Source organism: Myripristis murdjan, chromosome 1 (genome assembly GCF_902150065.1).
Source record: "Myripristis murdjan chromosome 1, fMyrMur1.1, whole genome shotgun sequence".
NCBI classification, from domain to species: domain Eukaryota; kingdom Metazoa; phylum Chordata; class Actinopteri; order Holocentriformes; family Holocentridae; genus Myripristis; species Myripristis murdjan.
Genome location: NC_043980.1, coordinates 30,415,671 through 30,439,384, shown reverse-complemented (window position 1 = coordinate 30,439,384; position 23,714 = coordinate 30,415,671). Strand labels below are relative to the sequence as shown.

General features: G+C 40.9%; 2 protein-coding genes across 3 annotated transcripts; both read right to left on the bottom strand.

Moving 5' to 3' along the window:
* Window positions 1–213: 213 nt before the first annotated feature.
* Window positions 214–16,458, bottom strand: wbp1lb (WW domain binding protein 1-like b). Of its 2 annotated transcripts, none has more exons than XM_030053968.1 (4): window positions 16,072–16,458; window positions 8,006–8,108; window positions 5,992–6,153; window positions 214–4,211 (listed from the first exon to the last, which is right to left on the bottom strand). In XM_030053968.1, the coding sequence occupies exons 1-4, from the start codon at window positions 16,156–16,158 to the stop codon at window positions 3,379–3,381; spliced, it is 1,185 nt and encodes a 394-aa protein (XP_029909828.1). In that variant the 5' UTR covers window positions 16,159–16,458; the 3' UTR covers window positions 214–3,378. The 2 variants fall into 2 exon arrangements, with proteins under 2 accessions (XP_029909828.1, XP_029909835.1); XM_030053975.1 differs by lacking the exon at window positions 16,072–16,458 and adding an exon at window positions 9,447–9,540.
* An 858-nt stretch (window positions 16,459–17,316) lies between these two features.
* On the bottom strand, window positions 17,317–23,705 carry poll (polymerase (DNA directed), lambda). The gene is made up of 9 exons (XM_030059988.1): window positions 23,643–23,705; window positions 23,282–23,416; window positions 22,795–23,092; window positions 21,171–21,288; window positions 20,640–20,975; window positions 19,832–20,005; window positions 19,301–19,429; window positions 18,103–18,271; window positions 17,317–17,976 (listed from the first exon to the last, which is right to left on the bottom strand). The coding sequence occupies exons 2-9, from the start codon at window positions 23,391–23,393 to the stop codon at window positions 17,615–17,617; spliced, it is 1,698 nt and encodes a 565-aa protein (XP_029915848.1). The 5' UTR covers window positions 23,394–23,416; window positions 23,643–23,705; the 3' UTR covers window positions 17,317–17,614.
* Between the last annotated feature and the right edge of the window lie 9 nt (window positions 23,706–23,714).

Sequence of the window (23,714 nt, the reverse complement as noted above, 5' to 3'; positions counted from 1 at the left end):
CTGAGTACTACTACAAGTCAATGAATGTATCAACGCCTCAGCACACTAAAAGGAAGAATTTTTCACAATTACATTTCATACTTAAAGACATTTTAATGCCAGTAGTTTTGTACCTAAGATTTTGAATGGACTCTCACCCATGTAAAGACTTTGTGTAGCACAGCAGTCGTCACAGCCACTCGCTCTGCACCAAATGAAGCCGTAACAACCAGCAGGATTTGAAAAGGGTATGTTTATTGAACATACATACAACATCTTGACTGTTGTAATCAATGGCTTCTGAACAGAACATCCAGAGAGAATGTGCAAAACCACCGTACACACCCCGGTCCAAAAAACAAACAAAACAAAACAAAACAAAAAGTGTCTTTGGCAAGATGCAGATATTAAATGTACTAGTCACGTACCCTTCACACATCTTTTCACTTCTGCTTTAGGATCAAGAAAGGCAATTCTTTTCCTCGACAAAAACAAAAAAACAAAACAAAACAAAAAAAAAAACACTCATGATGCGAGAACAGTATCTCCATGATGATAAAGCTAATGATTCCACATTTGATGAGTTAACAAAATTTAAAGTAACTATTTGGTTCACAAACATGTCACAAAATATTGTATGCAATTTGCAAATAAAAAGTGGTTTTAATAGTTTTTACAGTTTCAAAAAATTTCCAGAGGATTCAGCTGATATGAAAAATAGCTGATCTTTGTACTACAGGTACCACAATTACAGAATATTATTTTCTATCTCACAAAAAAAGCATAAATATTTAAAGCACTTGAGAATGTGTTCAGGCTTTGATGGGTAAAACACAATCAGACAATCAAACTCTCCAAAGAGAAAGTTCACATGAAACATAGAAAAGTTTGTAGCTGTGATTCATTCTTGTGCTGGAAGTTCACTGCTTCTGTCCTTTTCTCTCGACATTCTGTTACCTTGTTTTAATAAGGTGTACATTTGTGAGACTGATGGCTGAAATATTTGTGCTTTCTAGACATAGCAATGTGTGCAGGCTTAAAGGTGTTCTCAGGAAATTCTGTAAAAAAAAAAAAATGACACTGGCATTACTCAATGTCAAAAGATCAATGCTGCCATTTATAGCTCGTTTCAGATTGTGGGAACACAAGAATTCAAATGCTTTTTGAATCTTTGTCTACTGGTTTCATACAGCACGTTCATTACATCCCAATGTCATTTTTTGTAGCACATTCATCATCAATCATCCATTACAGCTCCATTTAATAAAACCTTTAATATTAATATACCAGGATTATGATTTAGGTTATGAATCCCCCCCCTCCCCTAAGAACAGACATGAAATAATATTAACACCAGATTTTGAAGGCGTTTTGTAATGAAGAGCTTCATTAACTCGCTTCATTAATTTGTTATGTTTCAATGCTTGAAATGTGTCTCTGTTCTCTCTGAGGCAGCATGCATATTGCTTGTTAACTCATGTATTACTTGCCATTGCTTGAAACATTTTGTAAATTGTGGGGGAAAAAAAAAAAAGTTGTTCAAAAAATATCCACTCTATCGATTGTGCCTGTTAATTAAAGGATTTCCCACTGACTCATGAGTGCAGTGGCCTGCCTAGCAACAAATAAATTTACAAATAAGTTTTTTTTTTTCCTTTATCTGATTTCACTTGTAACTGTTTCAAAATCTTTGCCCCTAAAGAGGACATTCACGTTTAACCAGCCTGTAACTTTATATGATTTTTTTTTTTTTTTTTTAAATTGGCCAGTCTGGTTAAATAACCATAAAAATAATTTAGGCATAATCGCAGGTCCTTCACTCAACATCCAGATCCATAATGTGATTAAAAAATCATGACATCAAGTGTAGTAAGGGGTGAGTAAACATAAAATAAAGGATCTCAAATTATTTTTACCACAATTTTGGAAGAATTTAACCCCTCTGACTGAACAGCACAAATATGAAGACTGAGGGGAGAATCTGTTAAAACAGCCAGATCACAGGGAAAATTACATCTCTGAACTCGTTCTGCATGGATACAGCAGGAGGAGGATGCATGTTGTCTGTTGTTTCATGAATACCGTAGTAGAAGAATGGTACGATTGTGTGACCATGAAGATCCAATATACAATATACAAAGAGTGTTAATGTGAGGGTTTGAGTCTTTTTATACAGCTGGTGATGGTGGTAACCCACAGAAGCCACTGACACAAACTTTGAGGTTTGAGGTCACCCATCTAAGTTCTAAAACTCTTTTTGGTCTTTATACCTGCTTTCTTCTCAGGACACCTAAAATTCTGCATTTTTGGGAGGCACACAGTGCAATCATTCATTCATTTAAAAAAAAAAGAAAAAAAAAAAAAAACATGGTCTACGGACCAGTAAATTAAGTGTTTTATCCACCATTGAGAATTCACAAAGGTCCATATAGTCTTGCAGGTGTGTTTTCATGTAAATCAACAGAGCAGAAAACAACACGAGGAAACAAACATGTACTGCAAATTAAGACTAAATTTAGTGATAACATAGCATTTTTTCTGCTTTGATTTTTCAGCAAAAAAAAAGCTCAATTTTCAAAGATAAATACATTTTGTGCAAAATAGGACTTGCTTCACAAGATTTGTAATGCACTTATACCTCTCTATCACTAGCAGGGTAGATAGAGAGCAACGAAAATATAAACAAGGCCGAGCGGTTTTAAAATCGCTGAAAAAGCACTTCAGAAGCATGAGTCTAATGGGACATCCCACACAGTCTTGTTCTGGTGTCCCTGTACAGTATCAGTTTGCATAAACACACATTGTGGTGATCCCACATTGCACTTGTCCACAATGTTCCTGCTCTGTGTTCTTTTACTAAGTACTTTCCTGCCTGTCAGAGAATGGGACTGCAAAACTTGCAATGTGGCTGCATGCACCCAGTGAGGGGTGCCGCATACATCCTAGGCAGTGAACATGCTGTCCTGACATCACAGCTCCAGCTCCGAGTCTTTACCTTTGTGTCACTAGATTCCTCTGCATTAGAAGGACGACAAGACACAGAAAGGCTGTGTGTGCAGCATGAGCAGTTTCAGTTGACACAGGCTGTTTACAGGGCTTGTAGAGCCCAAATGCAAGTCAAAATACACAGGTTAAGGCCACTGTTCCAGCTGGGGGAGGGGCGGGCTTTCTCAACACAATTTTTTACTTGTCATTCCACTTCCTACTCATGTCACCCACAGCTTATTTTTAAAATCTAAGATGCACACATTCATCACATTCATAGAAATACACACCTAGAAAGCACAATGTCCTAAGATTCATGCTCACACACAATAGCATATGCCTTCTCTCTTCCTGTCTGTCATGAGTGCTCTCTCCTTCCCTCTGCAACAGAGGTGTGTTAAGATTAGCTGTGTTTCAGCCCTGCGGCTCAGTGCTGGTGCTGTGGTGCGGGCCCTCCTGCTCGCTGATGGTGTGGAGGAGGAGGCACACGGGTGGGTGAAGTGAGGCGCTGCTTATCTGGTGAGCTGGCTGAGGGGTTCCCGTTGGCCCGCGTGTGACCCGCCTCTCCGGCCCTGCCGGTGCCTGCTCCTCTTCTGCAGCAAAGGAGGCGCGATGCCCACAGCTGTCACAGAAGTCTGCGGCGTCTTCCTCTCCTCCCTCACCCAGCAGGCTCTCTAGCTCCCTCAACTCCTTGCCTTCCTGGTCTATCCCCCCAGCTCCACTACAACCGCCACTCCCTCGCATGCCACACACACACACCTCGATTCCCGAATCCCCTGTAAACCGTCTCCTCCTCCCACTTGGGTGCCGCTCTTTGTCCTCAGTGTAACCCTCTGATACCCCAAGGTCTTTCAGCAGGGGGTCCTTGCAGGACTTGCCCCCACCTCCGCCCCTTTTCTCCTGGCTGGTGAGCCCCTCCCTAGTGAGCCCATCCTGGTGCGAGTCTGACAGCAGGATCATGCCTGGATCGCGTGCTGTCTGCACAGGCTTGTTGTCAGGCTTGGGCCTGAAGCTGAGGCTGGGGGGACATGGCTCCTCCAGGCTGGGTCTGGAACACAGGGTGTCAGAGACGGGGGGCACCGGAGTGGGCTGGATGTTCGGATGGTGGCCCTCCTGCTGGTCAGTGGTCAGTGGACTAGTAGCCACTGAGGATGGGCCTGTGTGTAAGGCACTGTAGGGAGGGGGAGGAGTAGGGGGCCTGTTGACCACCTCTTCATAGTCAGGCAGGAGGTAGTTAGGGAGAAACCCTAAGGAGGAGAGGAGAGACAGAGAGTACAATTCAGATAAAGAAACAAAACAGCTTCAATGTAGATATCCACTGGCAAGATGTACACAGCTGGTAAAGCAATATATTTTGCAAGGAAAACACAAAAGTAAAACAAGAGTTATGTTCTTTTATAAATAAGACTGTCATGGCCTTAAAGACCTCAGTGTGGCTCAGTCAAACTCATCAGACCACATCCCATACATAATCTAACAATGAGGAAAAAATGCTGCAACACTTGGGGTTAAAACAAACTCATTTCTAGGTCAATTCTGCGCTGAGGGCCTGAGCAGCACTGAGCGAGATGGTGTTGCAATATTGGCAAGGGACCAAGAAGGCAATGCTGGCTGTTTCCTGAAAACTGGGGCATGTAAACAGGGTAGGGTCTGATGCTGAAATAAAACCAGGGATAGCTCTCAGCACAAACAAAGGAGTGCAGTTGAGGCAGGCACCACTCGACACTAGTGAGAAATCTGTTTGATGTAAATGAAATCGCTACTTAGCAAGAATGCCTGCAAAAAATCCTTCCAGGTTGCAAGGCCAACCTTTTTCCTAGAAGGAATGATGTAACTATTCTCCTACGTGACAGTGTCACCCTTAGTTGAGACACAAGAGAGGTAAGAGATCTGCAGCCTCAGAAAAACAGATTTACTGACCTACCAATTTATGTACAAAATCAGTACAGATAGACCAAACATCTTAAGTATCAGAATTGATGCCAATAAAGTTCCCAAGTGCTCATGCTCAGACTGGTGATTGGCTGTCCCAGTCCTGATATTTAAATGAGCTGCACTTTGGTGAATTAGGTTACATCCACACAGATGCATTTTGGTTTTAAGCATTTTGAAACTAAAACAATCTGTCCACACGTGCATTTTAGCACCAAAATCAGAAATAAAGTCTGTCTATACTGACAAAAGCAAAAGTTCTGAGTTTTAAAACCAAAATGCATCATGATGGCTGTAACCTTAAGAAAACTTTTCTGCTAGGAAGAAAAAAGTCTGCAGTGAGGCGATTCTTTGGTCTCTGAGGAAAGTGCCAGCTGTGCCAAGCTGAGATGCTTGGCACTGCTGAGAGTGGCGAAGAAGCATAGCAGCTCCTTCAAGCCAGCCAGAGACAGTTACATTAGTCACTGCCACTTTAGGAGGGAATAAAGCAAAGAGTAATTAAGTAATGTTGGTATAAATACATGATGTGAACAAGATTTTGGGGAGCAAAAAAATATATAAATAAAAATTTTACTGGAGTCACCCTTAAATGTAATTAGTTGGGTAACTTGTGTTTCTTAACACTATAACATGTTAATCAATAAGAGTTTTATTTTGAAATTAGGGTGTTATATTTATTTATAGCTTTTATTCTGGCTGACTTTACACTGTGAGGTGAGCCATCATAAAAATTCCAAAATATTGGCAATGAATAACATTTCTATTTTATTATTAATATGACCATTTTTGGTTTAATTTATGATTATATCACAAGTGCATATTTTAAATCTCCTGAGGCAGCCAGGCATGTCATTGTTACAGTTGTCATTTGTTACTACTACTTAGAGAAGTACTCCATACTCCGATCAGTTCCTAAAAATTGGCCATCGGTGCACCACTATGAATAATCAGTCATCAATCAGCATCAGTCATCAAAACAAATCATGTAGATAGATTGCAAACAACATAAAAATTTTAGGAATGACCAAAACCGTGCCAAAGGTTACATAGAAATCGAGTTTCATCATGATGTGGTAGCTGTAGGATAGAGCTTACTGAAGTAGAAGGGCACCGCGGGGTAGTTGTGTGCCTCACGGTAAGCGATGAGGTTGATCTCGTGCTGCCGCTGTTGCTGCTGCAGTCGATGCTTCGTGCGCCGATGGTGGCACACACAACAACAGCTCAGGATGAAGATGATGGCCCACACCAACCAAAACCCTGGATTACAGACAAAAGACAACACTGAAAGATCACAGTTATGATAAGGCTCCAACAATGTGGATACAATGGATACAGTGATGATGGCTATGATCATAATTAAAAGACAGCCTTTACACTGTGACAAATTTAATTCATCACACTTTGGTATTTCATGTCAAAATTCTGTCTATTTTCAACCACAGTGGACATTCCAAATTACATATTTCATTACTGCTAACATGATAACATTACACAGTTGTTGACTGTGTCAACTCCATACAAGTCTTATTCTATGGGCTGGGACTATGGGAGAGAGTAGCTCATGTTTAGGAATGCTGACGGGATGATCCTGGTACTAATTATTAGACAAATATCCACTACTTCTATCCACCAAGTTAATGGGAGGTGTACATCTACATGAACATAATATCACATCTTAAAACAGAAAAAGTAAATAATCTTGAGGATGTGGGCAAGAACACCCAGAGTGTTGATGTGGTCTGACGTTACTGGTTCTGCTATGGTGCTACAGGCACTAAAGAAATGGGAATGGGCTTTTTTGTTGTTGTTTTTTAGGAATTTATACTAATGTTGATAACACAGTTCTGCCTCTCTCTCTCCACCTGCACTCAGTCCGACCAGCAGAGAGACAGAGGTCATTTTAATATTTTGCTACATTTTACTCGAGTTGGTGATGAGAGGAAACACTAGCCATTTATCAAAATACAAAGTACAATATAGACGTGCAGAAATGTGCTGTTTTCAACTGCTTTGCTTGCCCACCCTCACCCACAGCAGGTATGCTGTAACCTACACTACACTACAGTTCATTCAGGCAAAGCTATTAGTTAATACATGAAAACTAACCATTTAGACAGACATTTAGCTAATAATTAGTCAAAGCAGCAGATAAAATGCATTAATTTGGATGCTTTTTGTAGATGGTTGGGCTGAAGCTGTAGGGAACTGCTTGGATAGATTTCTTTTCAGCATTTTGTTCAACATTCTGCTTAACAGTGTTTTACAGATGTTTATTTTATTCATGATTTTACAGTTGAAGAAATAACTTCTCTCGGGCCATTGTGTTGTTAATTTATTGTTTTTTTACTGCACAAAAAACTAAATAGAACGATAAGTGTATATCAGTGCTGGTAACAGTACTGATAAGAGTCTCAATAAAACCTTAACGATACCATTCCCTAGATGCACACGACTTACATCCTACGTCCAAAAGCAAAATGATGATGAAAAAAAAAGTGCTGTATGTTCTATTAGTCCAAAGACAGAAGAAATCCCAACACAAGGTGGCTGTTTGGAAACATTCAGTCCTAATTTTCTACCTCACAATTATTCATGGAATGGCACTACGCAGAATCCAGTCTAAACAGCAGCAGGGAACAAAACTGAGTGAGCCTGCGAAAACATGACTCCTCGGCTCAGTTTTACATTTACAGTGTATTTGAAATTAGTTCATCCCCACTACATCAACACAGAAAAATGCGGGGAACGTCACTTCAAGGACTGCGGGGAGAGGGAGTCAGTCTCCCTTGGAAATGAGAATGTAAACAACACAAAAGTTCATCAGAGAATGGCAACATTGTCTCCCGATGCCTCGTCTTCGACACGGGTTGGGTCGGGGAGTGAATTGCGTAAGATGTCTCTGGACTGAGGTCCTACTGAGATCAAAAACATGGAGGTCAATATTTCACCCCTCCGTTGTCCACATCCTTTCCTGTTCCACTGAACCAAGGAATCACTCTACTTCATTCACATAACAGTTAGGTTCATTCTTGTGTACTGGTCTTTATCATAAAGAAGAGGCGATAGAAAAGAGAATTGAAAGACAGATGGAAACAAGGCGAGTGCTTACACCACAGCTCGTAGTAGTAGCTGCAGCACTGAGACTCTCCACAGCAGTGTCCGGACTCACAGATGTAGCTCTGGTTGTTAACCCCTTCACAGTGCAGCAGGCTCTGTAACACAAGGAGAAGAAACAACCTGTCACCTCAGAGGGAATGCAACGACACAGCAGCCTCAACTGTCCAAATGTCCAGAGAAACCCAATGATCTCCACTGTCAGCAAGTCCCACCTGTGTGTAATCTTAACTCGCACTTTATCACCAAGTGCCAGACTTATCAACTATAGAGATATTACAAGACTACAGAGGTCCAAATGAAACAAACCTGGCTTGTATAACTCATGCCACTCCGTTGTTACCTGACACTGCTCGGTGCACTGTTTGCTGAACAAGGAAAAGTACAGAAGACTATGAGAATCATTAAAGTTGGCACTGCTTCAATTCTTAATTTTTACTTTGTAGAACTTTTTGTTTTCAGTTAGCTCCCATATGGGCTCTAACAATTTGTGTTGTGACACTTTAAACCATGCTTCATTTTAGCTTTGATTTATTTTAGCCAGCAATTTGAATGCCCAGAGTTGCAGTTTCATGAGTCCAGCCCTATAACTATAAAGGTAAATAAATGCATTATTAAGTTTCGTCAAAGAATTGCATAATGTAATTACATTTTTTGATCAATTTGCTGATGGTAACTATTTGTTCTGTCAAGACAAGTACCTCTTCTGCTCACATGCTGAATTACCCCAAAACTAAAACATAAAAAATCTCTAGGTACCTCTGGAGCTAAGATTAACTTTGCACTTATCGTCTTCAAGTTCCAGTAACCATCAAACTCATCTGTGGCTAGGAACAAGTGTTAACTAACCACTGGTACATTTAAGTTGCTAGAATTTCCACGTCTCCTCAAGTGCATATTTTGGATCACAGCAGCACAAAAAACACCAAAATATCTTTCAAGATCAAGGTACCAATTTCAAAGCAAAATTTATCATAGGCTAATCATAACTTAAAACCCATCAAAACTACCATGAATCCATCTAAATACAAGGAGAAGAGTGGTGCTCAGCGTTAGTCTCTGTTTTCATACTAATGTTAGTAAGGCATGCCTGTCTACAACAACAAAAGCTACTTTGTTGCTTCTTTGGGCTGTCAAGAAATCAGATGTCTGTTTTGCCTTGTCATAAGTTAACCTTACTCAACACATTACTGAGATTCGCCACAGCAACGCAATTTCTAAGTTCAGCAAGGACACTGACCATACAATAATAAAGACTGATAAAGAGCAGGACAGTGTCAGAAGTGAAAGACAAGGCAGAACTGTAATCGCAGTCCTCTCATGATAAGGGGAATGGATTTTTCCAGGTAGATCACTCTGATGTTTTCTTCCAGATCAGCTTAATGATTAGCCAGTCAAAGCTCTCAGTAAGGTTAGCTTTTCTTTCTATAGATTACCAGTGCAGGTCCCAGATTGAGAGGCATGGTGATCCAGGGTCCAAAAATCCCAGACAAGCCCTTCCACCTCATGGGTCATTATCCCACAAAAGAAAAAAGTCAAACAGCTTTCAAATACACTCTCGCTCACTCACTCTGCCTCCCTCCTCCCTTTTTCTTTCTTTCTTTCTCTCTCTCTCCCTCTCTCTCTCTCTCTCTGCCCACCCCCACCCTCCAACCCCACATCCAACTCCGGGCTCAAACAGCGGACAAGGATTGCTCTACGGAAATTTCCAAGCAGCAGTGAAGAGTGAGCTCTTAGCTGGAGCGCTGAATGATAATAAGGTATACAGAATGGAGGGATGTGTGAGAAAAGGAGGTCAGGAAAACATGAGGAGAGAAAGAGAGCGAGAGAGAGCAGTAACACAGGAATGATTGGTCTCATACAACCCGCCCGATTAGCCAAAGAGTCACTGCCAACATTAAAAAGCCATCGTAATCACAATTGTTGGTGTTACCAAAATAAATACATGAAAACGTTCCCATGAGTTCTATTAATCTTATCACCTTGTTAGGCATTTTTAAAAGCCCGCCCTGTTCTGACTCAACACAAGGATTTAATTCTGCAATAAAAACATGATGTTCTGTTCTTTCCCTTTGACAACAACTTCAGCTGTTTTCACTAACTCGCTAACTATTCTCCACCATCCACTTTCCACTTGGCAGGCCGGGCCCTTGTTGCAATTCAACACAGATAACCATCTAGTTTGTTTAGGCCTCTGCTGTATAGCCTCTGCAGTATACAAATACAAGAGAGTAATTTATGGTCAGGATTTGGTCATTTAGCTGCGAATCTAGGTCCACCGAGCTTTGAGCAAAAAAAAAAAAAAAAAAAAAAAAAAAAAAAAAAAACAGGCTCCATTTACCCTATCTACCCTATAGGTGATTCAACAAATTTAAACTCATCCTGTGTCATCTTGTCAACAACTGAGATGATAGCATGAGCTTCAATCAAGCAGCTGATCATTAAAAATGTCTAGGTAATCTGAGACCAGGCCTGACTAATTGTTTTGTTTTTTTCCACTTGTTGTGCAAGACACAGACAGTGACCGAGCAAAGAATCTGGCCGGACTAGATTCCTCTGTCTTCCATCCAAAGAGACTGCAGCGGGAACAATCCACCTCTCTCATGCTACACGACCAGATTAAAGGTGGATTTGCTTGCTGTGCCAAAAATTTCTGCTGTATTAGAAAATCAACCCTAATTTATGAGAAGCTGCTGAAATGCGCTGACAATGAGAACGGTCCAAAATAAGTCTCCAGTTGACTAACAAATACTGCTCCTCAAGATAAGGTGGCCGCAGTGCTTAGCTCAATCTTGTCTGCATCGTCAGAGCCTGCCTACTTAGCGCAGGTCTGGAGGTCTGATTTATTATTCTGTCCCACAGCATACAAGAAATATGAAACACTCTCTCACAGTTACACTCGGTACAGTGCAGATTAAAATACTGATGGAACATTTGTATCAACCATTAATCCCACATATTCGACAAAAAGGACTTTCAGCTGAGGTAAACAGTTTCTTTACTGTGTCCTGAAACATATGATTCACTACTAGTTACCAAGTTTAGATGTAGACCAGATGTTTTACAAAAGTACAAAATGTAGCACTGATACACGACTGCTGATGCTAACTGTAGCGGTCCTGTTTCAGACAGGGAGATGTGCAGCACAGTCGTCGTGCATTTACAGTGACAGTTTGTATCCTCTGTAAAACTGTCTGTTCCTGTCCTTACTGCCCCATGTGTCTTCTGGCCTTGTGTCGCTATTGGCCAGATTTGCACTTTGAAACTACAAAAATAAATCAAGCAACTCAGCATTTATTTTCACCACATCTTTGCTTGTTAACACTGATACTGACACTTTTTCCATGCGCAGTCACTCCAGAGCTTATTGTCAACCTTCATTAATTACAACAGCTGCAGTTAGAAGTATGGTATAAGAGCAAAGCTGTGCAAATATGAAACACTGCAACAGCTGGGGAGACACTGCATAATTACACATTTGAAACACCACTTTTCAAAGATTAAGTGAACCTTTCATGACCTAAAATTGCATCATGTTCCATTTTTGAAATGGTACAAAGTCTGAATAGTTGCAGAGGAGAGTTAAAAAAAGACTGTGGTAGTTCTGCTTTTATTAGGTAATTTACAGTGCATACAGACAGGAAAGATTTGTGTGAGAGAGAAAGTGGGCAGAGCAGAGCAAAGAGCAAGAGAGTGACGTGACAAAGGTCATTAGCTGGCTTCAACCCCATGACGTCAGGAGTACATGGCATTCATCACAGTTCAATTCTTCTCTAAGCCAACACCCTGGACCAGCCTGGACTGCAAAATACTTTGGCCAAGAGTAAGCTTAACACTATAAACAGAACAGGCCTGTTAATTTTTTTTTTTGCAAATAAAAGTAAAAATCATGAAGCAGATGTTTTCATATTTTCTGACTTAAGACCATTTAGGAGAGCTGCATAAAGAAACACAGAAGCCCTGAAAAGTTTCTGAGTGGAAAACTTAACACTGCAGATATACTTGACAAGCAGAAAAAAAACAAGTTTTTCTAACTATTTTTGGATTGTACATATAATGCCCCTTCTCCACCAAACGCTTTCAAAGTCAAAACTCCTGGATCTTGCTCTTGGAAGATGGTTCAAGAAGCGAGCTGTTGTGCATCTGCGTTTCCGCCGCACCACATCAACAGCGAACGTAATGCCAGTCATCCTGCATGCAACTGACAACAGCAAAAACCAGCCAACATCAAAGATATCAAAGCTGTCATGATCATGAATATTTACTCCTATGCCACCATAATGTGGCATTTGGTTTGGGATTAGAGATGCGGAGGTCAGAAATAAGACTGACCATGCAAGAAAAACTGGAGCTGAAAAGACAAGCTGCTTTTACATATTTGAGACCATCTGTGACAGCATTGCAAAAGGAGGCAAAGATTATGTTTGGCTCTCAAGTTCTAGCCAATCGGTGTCTTGATCGATCGATCGCTGAATAATTTGCGTTTGTGGTTGCCTGATTTTACTTTGCAAAGACACAGGCGCTGATCCTTTCGTGATGCTTGTATACTAAGGTAAACCAATCGGGGATGTTCAGCACTAAAACTCAACCGCGATGGCACTAGCTCAGTAGCAGGGACTGTTTTGGGGGTCAGGAGCTCAACCCCTGGGGCAAAAGAGGGACTGGTTTCTCCAGTGCAAACAGGGGCAAGAGTTCCTGTTTCCTCAAAAGGGTTCCTGTGTCGTGGAAACAGTTCCTACAGTGGAAAAGAGATACTATATAGGTCTTTCTCCCCTGCACAACTATCATTGTATTTTAATTGCACCTCGCCATGAACTCACACTTAAAGAGATAGTTTGGGTTCTTAGCCATATAGTCCTGTTACTCCATTTGAATGTAACAGATCCTCTTGTTTGCCCCAGCTCCCTGTCATGAGTGTGAGCGCTTCACTGGGAGTGGTTCTCTCTAAAATGAAGTGGATCTGGTCAAACAAAGACAACTTTGAACGGCAACATCACTACATTAACAGCTCCCCTTAGAGCTGTATGTTTGTTTACACACCTGGTAGGTGAGTAAGGGGAACAGAAACAAAGCAGTTCCACCAGTTAATAAGCAAGAGGCTGGAAACTTGATAATGAATCTCAGTGTGTTATTGGGGATCCATAAAAACATGTTTTCAGCTTTGGGTCACCACTAAAATCGTGTTGTTTGCTGGGCCTGATCCACTTCATTCATTTTGGAGAACAATGCACTCGGTTAAGAGCTTGTTCCACAACAGGGAAGGACTTGATGGGTCCAACTTGGAGGATCTATTACACCTGCATGGAGAAACAAATATCACTATATGGGTTAGAACCTGAACTATCACTTTAAGTTTAAATACCCCAGTTTTAGCATGTGAATGCATATGTTTCAAACGGTGGACGATGTTATAAGAGTTGGTGGCAAACTTTTGTGGTCATGCGGTGCTGATGAGTTCATGGTTTGAACACAGTGCTAAACATGTAATATCTACCATTAGCAAACAGTGACTGGTTACAGTGGTGTTCGATCACTGATAAATATTGCTGAACATAGGGTGGTCATGGTGTAGGGAGCAAGTTTGAAGGTGAATGTAAGAGGCTAACATAGCCCCAGGGCCATGTGATGTTATTACTGCCTCCCAGCAGCCAGTGTCCACTGGTTACACAAGCATGAACAAATGAACAAGTGCCTGTGTGTACATTGTTCTGTCCCTAGGCATGTAACAATACATGGTGATATAAAATTTCTGTCACCTTAGGTTGTTTTTTTTAATACTTTTCTTAAACTGATCATAAAAATGTGTTGTTTCATTAAGCTTTTTGTTATTTTAAACTGCACTAACTCAGCTGGCTCAATTCTCTACTGCAATCATGGGAACAAATTATTACAACTGAATGAACATTTTTTGATAGAGGAACAAATACAGATTGGCATTTTGGATTTAGGCCTTAGTAGTAATCTGTCAGTGCGAAAACTGATAATTTTCCACGCAGAACACTTGATTGATAAGCTAAAGAGCTATTTTCCCTTCAGGGATTTGCATCTCTATATGCTTGTTGTCAAAACAAAAACTACTGTTACTCCTAGGCAAGCACTGGTTGTCTCTTGGGTCAGTATAAGGCAAGAAGAAGATATCTGTATCTCAAATTTTCCAAAACAAAACAGCCACATGTAACACTGCAGAAAGCAGGGCAAAGACTTCAGATTTGTCCAGTGACTCCAACCTAATAGTCTATGTCTAGATTGTTCAGAAAATGTTTGAATTTAAGTGGCCAAAAATGTAGATTTAAGCCTACTTCTTACATAAATGCAACCATGAAAAAGTGGTATTGGTGCACCCCTCAAGTCTATAAATCAACAAGCACAGTGTTCACCTCCTTGCTGTGCTCATACTAGGCCTAAAACGCCTGATATTACATAACACAAGGCTATATCTCCAGTGTCTCCATACAGTTATGAATCGCTGTTTTGTTTTTTTCTTTTCTTTTCTTTTCTTTTTTGCCATGGCTGTGCAGCTGTTTTGTTTTCTATGCAGTTTTACACATGGACAATGCACTGTCAGAATATCAGCAGCTTATTATCTATGTCACTTTGGTGCATTTTCAGGAAACATACACCTCAGGGTCTCTCCACTGGATGGAAATTGGTTTAGAGTTATTCTGTAACTAAATAAAATCTGAAATTCTACTGCATGTACTAAGAGGCAAAAGACCAGCATCGGATACTGAAAGATAATGATTATGAAATCAGCTCTCCTACTCAAATGATGCATACATATGTTGAGTCAGAGGAACTCCTGCAGGAATAAGCAATATTCGTGGGCGCTGCAGGACTACAAAATACCTAGTTACACTACAGTGATACCACACATATTGACATTTCAAACATATGATTCTAGGAGGTTGAGGAGGATTAAAGTGTTTTTGAACATGTAAAATGATTTCAGCTCTCCAAAGGCAAGAATATAATACTTCAAAAACTACTGTACAGCCTGGAGAAACTTCATCAGCTGAAAGGAAAACTAACTTTGGACTCTCATAACATATATATTACACTGCGGTAGTATTATTGATTCAAAATTGGAAAACATATCCTGAACCACCAGAAAAACACCCTAAATACAATCTGTCACCTTTCCGATGCTTTTACATGTATTATGTGTGCTGTAAGTTACATCTGGGTGGCTGATCTGAGATTATGTGACAAGACAAACTCTTCTTCTCTCTCAGATCAGGAGACTACAGTTTGTACTCTGTACGACACTAACATACAACAAAGGAATTAAGTTATTTTACTCTTTTAAAGCGAACAAGTGCACAGTGATCTGATGTTCTCTGGTTTGGAAACGTAAAAGTCAAACAAAGTACTGCGGAATCACAATCAATCATAATCTGTGCCTTACTATATAATCACAAAACTGATCTACCAATCAGTTAATTCCTCCTGTTTGACTGAGTTACCAATGCTGCAAGAACTGCTTTTCTTGTTTCGGCGCTTCACGTCTAACTCATGTCAATCTCAGGGTTTAAAGGAGCAAGATTTTCTGAGCCTGGGAAGTTGTCCAAGGGGAAATGTTTACATTGTTTTCAACTGGGTATTTTATGAATCTAGAGGGCTGTCCTGGGGGGGGGGAATGTGTACATTTCTTTCAATTGCGTATTTTATGAACCTATAATGACTGTATGCCTGAAATCGGGCGCATTATCTGAGAACTTTAAACCCTGAAATCATCGACCATAAACAAAAAGGCATCACCACAAGGCCGCAATTCATGATAAAGTGTTCCTTAAACAGTGCTAAGTTACATTAGCTATCCTAGCTAGTGAGTTAGCGAGCCTGCTTAGCCTCTTTCTTGACAACACATAACAACGTCGAGGTAACCAGTGGTTAATGTTAGTCAATACCGACACTATTGTGCACTGACGGCTGGGTTACAGGATTAACTAACTAACGAAGAGCCAATTTGTAAACTTAGCTAGGCAGCTAGCTAGCAACTATTAGCTACTTTGTTAGCAAGCCAGTGAGATGCAGCGTTGTTTTTGGCATGCTCAATCTTACCCCGTCTGCTGCGGACTCGGTGGGGGTGACAGAGCCGACGGCGTGCAAAAACAATCCCATTTTAAGAGCCGGACTCACACCTCTCATTCCTCCAAATACTCGTCGCGTCTAGGGCAAAACATGCGCAGGCAGATATTGTTGTAACGCCGCACAAACTGTATCCGAAAAACCCTAAACTATTTCACGGCTCTTGCCGCGACGAAAGGCCACCGTATGCGCCGCCTCCTCGGTGTAATTGGACATTTCAAGAAGACAGCTTTGGCGCAACTGGTTGCTCCGGGTGCCACTGGATGATACAGCTGTTACACAAGCTGCTCCTCCGTATAGGGGACTCTGCCTGGCCGCTGGGTGTGGCGCGGTCACCTCTACTTGTTCCATGTGCGCAACGTGATGGGTGTTGAGTTGCGTGGATCGCCACTCGTTTTGCGGACTGATCTGTGACTGGACAGCTCGGACCAGCTGGAGGGGAGCTGGCCAATCACAGGAAGGTGCGTCTCTGCTGCGAGGCCTCAAGTTGCCGGACGTCTGTTCCCTGTATTTTAAGTGAACACAATATGCTCACATGTTCAGAAACTTGTCACCCAGCACTGCTCAGGGTCATATTTCAACCATGCTTTTTCTTACTTTATAGTATTGGATATTTTGAAGGCTATTGTGTAGCCGCTACACAAGAAAGACAAATTGAGGAGAAATGTGACAAGAATTGGATTTTGTTACCCCAGTTAAATAATTTATGCGTGTTTACTCACTGGAATGTCAACATGCAAACATATCTGTATATATTAGTGAAAAGCAACCAGAAAGACACCACAACAGATATTTCTGTTTTTTCCTATGTGTGGTTAGCTGCATTGGTTGTCTTTCAATTGATAGCTCTTATTTTTATACCTTGGGCGGCCAAGATTTCTGCTATCTGTGATTCTTGTGTTGTCACATTTACGCAGTTTTTGATGCTGGTTGGGTGATATCACACCTACCAAAAAAAACCCCACATATCTTACTTGTAATTACCACTAGGAGGCGATGCATGTGGGGAGATTCCTTTGTAGTGTGCCTGTTATTGTGTTGAAAAGACTTGTTTGACTCACTTTTTAGATTCAACTGTTGCACATTTCTGTTTTGACACTGTATGTTTTGGACAGCAGTACTTAAGTTTTCAACATCAATAGTGACAATGGCAAACACTCACACAAAAATTCTGAATATAACCTGGTGGAATATACCCTTTAACACAGTGTTATTTGCCATCATATAGTAGTGTTTATTACAATAATTACTCATCATATAAAACACACACCAAGCAGCTGCTGTATCAGTTTGTTTGTACTCAAAAACTTAAGTTATCATTCAAGTCAAGCAGGAATCTTAAAACTTTTGCCCTGTAAAATATCCTTAATAGCGTTGGATGTTCAAGCATAATTATAGTTTCCATTGTCATCATCATGATCATGACCACCATCACCACCACCATCTGCATCATCATTATATGTATAACATGTATAATAAAAACATACAAAGCACTGTAACAGTGGCAGACAAATGATCACCAGTCCCTCTCATGGGGTTCTCTGAATGGGATGCCTAAAAGGTTAAAAACGTCGCTCTCTGTGGGTGTCGGAAGTGGAGATCCGTTGTGCACTTTCAGGCTACCTTGACGCACCACATCCTTGTTCAGCGAGTGCTCTGATAAGCTCATGTGTTTTGTCTTTGCCAGGGCCCTCATTGAGCGGTTGAAGTGTGCCGACCCGGTGAAATACATGATAGCACAGGCGAACTCATTGTAGGGCACCACAATGATGTCTAGCCTGCGATGGCGTTGGCCGGGTCCTGGCAAGCGGCACACGCCCATATATTTCTTCTGCTCTCCATTCTCCTCATGGCTCACGAGGTCATCTGTCAAAAACCCTGTGTAAAACCAATAAGCATGCATCTCCGTTTATTTATTTATTTATTTTGTCTTCTTAAGATTTAGGGTTAGGCTGAGTGAAGACATGAGAAAATCATTAATACCTGGAATACGACTTAGCTTACCGCTCTGATGGAGGGTCTGTAACACTTTGCTGAAGACTCCTTTGTGGGACTTGCCGTCAGGGTGAGATATGAGCACGTCAACATCTCCGCACGTTGCCTTTCCCCGACGGTAGGATCCACAAGCTACTGCCAGCAGCTTTGGGTCTATGGCCCAGACAGCCTCCTTTACCTGCACATGCCCAAAATACAGACAGATATCAAACAAGTGTTCCATCACACCATACATACATAAATTGGACAAACAGCAATAAATAGTCAGTTCAAAGAGGACCCTGAGAAACAAGACTTGCAATTGACAGAGATGTTAGGCAAGACATATCAAATCAGCTATTAAATATACTGAGAAACCATGTAAGCCCTTTTGCCAATAATTGAATCAGCATACTACTGTATGTGGTAGAATACGCCCATTTTTAAAGGTATGGAATTACAAGGTGAGTAGACATATATGGTTAGTTTTCTCCACCTGAGACATGTACTTGGAGTAGAAGTTAGACATGTATTTTTAAAGACACAGTCTACATTAGTGAGCCTCTTATTTTGACTGTAGCCTGCACTGATTCTGTATATTGTTATTTATAACTGTCATCCATAACTGAAGGACACTGTACAAATCCAAGCCCACAACACAAATGATATTTCCAGTTAACACACTTGGCGATTTTCTTTTTTTTTCATCTCCGATTCTGGCCAATAGGTAAACATTTACCTCTTCCTAGCCAGAGACTGAGGGGTAAGCAAGGTAAAACACCACAAGCCAGAGGAAGGACACATGCTTTAGCCATCTTTCTTATGACCACTTTCTATCTGGCAGATCTGGAGGAAAAAGAAAATTAAAGTAATACTATATGCAAACAACTAGTGTTGTACTCAGCACTCTGGAGCGAACAGGTATCTGGCTAACTTAAGATGCAGCAAGTTTCAAGAACAAGTTTCCCCCCTTTGGGACGCTCTACTTTGCAAGAATACAGTCTGTTTTCTCCATCACCTCCAGTCAAGGAAAGCTGACACTAGTTTTTCCTACCAAAAGCATGTTGCCTCAAAATTTGTGCTGTTTTAAGTTGGAGAAGGGAATCTTTTTAAAATGTTTAACAACTGTGTGAGGGAAACTAAATGCAATAGAAGTGACAAAATAAGTTAATATGTTTCCAGTCCTTTCTGTTAAATATTGGCACTGCAGCAAAAGGAGACGCATTACCACTTTCTCAATGGCGGCTGCTTCTTCTCTGGGCATTCGGTCTAGAAAGTCATCATAGTGCTTCAACCCTATTTTCTGTGTGACGGTCAGGTTGGCTTTTGTGCGGATGTCCTCCAAAGTACGAAATCCCTGAAAGACAAATTAAAAGCACATCTTTAAAAAACATGACCAACATGTCTGGCACATGACTCCTGTTTCATTCTTCCAGCGTTTACTAGTTTCTCTTATTCACCGCTGAGGTTATTTGTCACCTCTTTTCATCACTGAGACATTTGTTGCTGAATTAACACTGCTTTAAATTTAAAATGTTTGAAAATATAATTAAACGAACTGTAAATGAGGCAATGTGCAGACATGTTGAAAAGTCTGAGTTGTAAACTGTCATTAGGACAAGAATGGCATCAGTTCCCTACGTGATGTCTGCTGTTATACAAATTTGCATGTGGTTTGGATTCTGCACATCAAATTTCCAAATTCATGAACTGACAGCATGTCTGTAATTTGTTGCGTGTGCATGTGTGTGTTTGTCACCTGTTGGTACCAAAGCTGCGCAGTCTTAGCTCCTGCACCCCAGATATTATTGAAAAGCTCCAACACTGGCACAGCCTCCCCGATATGATCTAGCTTGCGCAGATGACCGCTCTCCATGATCTCATCGATTTTGTCAGCCATGCGCTTTCCAATCCCCGGGATCTGACAGGCCTCCTGAAACAAATGAAACAGGTTCCCAATAAAAGAGGAACATAGCCCAACTTCAGCATTCATCTGTTAGCCTAATTTCCTGAGTCGGCTCAGTTTTTACTGACATTTAATGGCTGTCTCAAGACAAAGGGGTTTATCCTGATCCCAATCTGTTGTGTGACACAGATAGACACTTGACACTGGTGATACTGACAGCACATTCAATAGTGTTACTTGGACAGATCCTGTATTTTCTGACCCTTAACTGATGAGATTATTATGAAATGTCTCTTATTACTGCCAGGTGAACAACCCCAGGCCATGCTTCTTGATGACATCACACATAGGAATGCTGGTTTTCTTTTTTCCCCAATTTGGGGAAAACGTGTTTATGCTCACGATGTAAGTTGATCTGTCCAAGCCCTGATGAAGAACATCTGAATTTTTAAACTGAGAGTGATTTTTTCGGATACAATACTCTAGTCTAGAGCTTCTTCCTTGGAAAATAAAAACATAAGCCCTATACTGTGCACCCCCAAAAAAACTGTGTATGTTATTATTGCAACATATGCCTACCACAACCAACAACTATAATCAAATAGCTATGAGCATGAACACTTCCAAGCACATTGTATACAATTTAAGTGTATTAGGCTACCTGGTAAGAGGTGATAGGCTTGTGGTAGCTCTTGAGTGCGTTGACAGCCTTAGAGTAGCTTAGGGCCCTCCACTTGTCCCCTTGGTGTGTGTAGGCTTTGGCCAGCACTTCTAGTTTGTCTGTGATGTGCTTGTTGAAGTTATTACTTTTGGTCTGAGAAGACTGGGCACAGACCCACTTCCCTGAAACAGTCTCCTTGTGTTCAGAGTTTGAGCTGGGATTGAGGCTGTGGCCAGGAGTCTCCTCTTTAGGATGCTGACCCGTGATCAGAGCCTCCAACTCATTCTGCGAGACTCCGTCTTCTTCTCTCGAGTCCTCTTTGCTGTCTGGGTTTGTCTAAAAGTAGCGCAATTTAAAAGAGTGCTGCATCAAAGTACTCAATGTAAAATTCATTGATAATTCCACAATACACAGACTTGCACTGTAGCTGCTGTCCATGGTGACGGCGCAAATTCTAACTGAGAGACTCAACAACCTGAAAACATAAGAAAACTGTAAGATCATGTTTTATATAATGACTTAACAACTTACCATTTCTATAGTTTCTTCTTGCTTGGGCTGTTCCAGCTGTGGCTCTATACTTTTCTGTGTACTGGGGATGACATGGGGCAGCTCTTCTTTAATATTTTCCTGTTGTGTTTCAGTGTCCCTAAGTGGATAGAATATGAAAAAAAAAAACAAAAACAAAAGGTAATAAATCACAACACAATTAATTTTCTCAGATAATGTCATCATATCAATTGCAATGGTTTCATCAGGTTTGGTGAGCAGAAAGAGTCAAAAATCTATATGTTTATGTGCATATTAATTAGAGTTGGGGTAAAAAAAAAAATAGATTCAATTAAGTACTGCAACACTTTTTTTTTTTTTTACAAATAGCCTATGTTTTATTACTGAGTAGATTTAGGCAAAATTTTGCCGAGGGAAAATCTAGCATGTCCATTTTCAAAGGGGTCCCTTGACCTCTGACCTCCAGATATCTCAATGAAAATGGCTTCTGTTGGCTCCTGTGGGTCTGCTTTTTGTAGACATGCCCACCTTATGCTAATCCCATGCAGTTTGGGCCACACATCATGCAGGTTTTTGCATGCAGTACAAATGTATTCTTTCTATTGAAAAATTGTGTATTTGTGCAGACTGGGGCCTAAACAGTCTTGGAATTGCATACATTGGTTTTGACTGGAAAGCTGAGACTCTTGAGGATTCAATGAGACACACTGGATTCATGTGTGATGATGTTAGCCCCCCACAGTGGCCATTTCATTTTTAGTGAGACCACGTTTTGAAACTTAACATCACTGTATAAAATGACTTATTGTGACCTTCGTGATAATCACAGCCTCATGAAACTTCCACAAACTTGATGATAATTCAAAAAACAAAAATTGCAATAAATATCAAAACATCGACTCACAATACTTGTAGAATCACAATACATATCAAATCAGCACCCAAGTATCACCATTGTATCAAAGCGGGAGATAAGCATATCGTCCCTGCCCCAGTGTCAATGTCCGTGCTGTACATTTTGTGTGTGTTTTGTTCATGCTGTTAGTTTTGTTAGTTCAACATGTTCATACATGTCTACATAGTGGAACACATGTGTTTGTACATCTACAAACTCAAAAGCATTGCATCACTAGCCAATGGAGAAGGTGGGTTTGACCAGACTCCCCTGGTTGGCTGGTCAGCTAGTCTAACTAGCCAATTAGACTGACACATGAACACTACCAAATCATGACAACACACACACACACACACACACACACACACACACTCAAGGAAATAAAGAGTTTTAGAAACAAGGTCCTGCAAGTCTTGCTTAATATCAATCTTTAAGTAATGCAGACAACCATGGGAAAAAAAAACCTAAGGCCCTCTGTCTTTGAATTAAGCAAATTAGTTATTTAATTGCTTGAGCAAGGCAACTAAACAGTCTGTGCCTTAGTTTTTTCTTTCCCACAGTTGTCTGCATTACTTATAGATTAATATAAAGCAAGACTTCCAGGACTTTGTTTCTTTACCTGCCTCACTAAAGAGCACTTGTATGAGCCACTAGGGCCATGCAGCAAGGCCTTCCCTCTCTCTTTGGAAACAAAGAGTTAACTGTGATCTGTTGCATAAGCAGTCTACAAAACTACCACAGGTCACCAACCTTGTAGGCAAAAGAAGGCTGTATCTCGTTTCGTCCAGCAGACGTTTTTCAGATATGCATGAGCTCAACCATGTGCATTTCACCAGCTGGACTCCAGAGGGCATGCAATCCACTTTTAGCAGGCGAAAGGCCCTGACACTGTCCATACTGTCATCCACGACCACATGGGTGACACTGGCACAGAGGGAACTCTCAGTGTGCCCTCCATTCTGCTCGATCTGTCTCTGGAAGATCTCACATCTGGCATTCCCGATTCCAGTGGGCAGGATGTAGACTGTGACGCCCCTGAAAGTGTCACCTGCGATGGAAGAAAAGAGGAACTTGCTGGAGAGCAAATATGTTGTTGTCGGTCTGTTTTTGTTATGATCAGTGTCTTGGGATCAGAATATGAACTATCTAGCTCTTCACTTTCTCACACACATCTTTATCATTCTCTCCATCATCTATTTTTTACTCACTCACTCACTCTCTCACACAAAATATCAACCTGTGACAGGCTCATTAGATTTCTTCTTTACAGGGGGCTCATCCTTTCCCTGTAGCACTTTGGCTCTTTTAACCTTGGGGAAAGCTTTCATGATCCCATGACGAGGCTCCATCTTGGCTGTTGAAGGGGGAAGCCCTGCAAAGTCCATCCTTAAGTTATAGTGACAGCAGAACTAGCATAACACTGGCTAGTTGCTAACGTTATCAACAGCAAAACATAGCATTTGTAACCTTTCGAGTAACTTAGTTCGACTTAATTTATCTCGAATGTAAAAACACGTTATTTTACGCAGACTTTGCGAATAATAATATACATTTGGAGCGGTATAACTAAATAAAAAGTGTAATATTTTGCTGCTTACCCCTGTTCACAGCGACTCACGAGAGAAAAACACAAAAATTTAAAGTCAAACGTTTGACTTCCGGGTCATTTC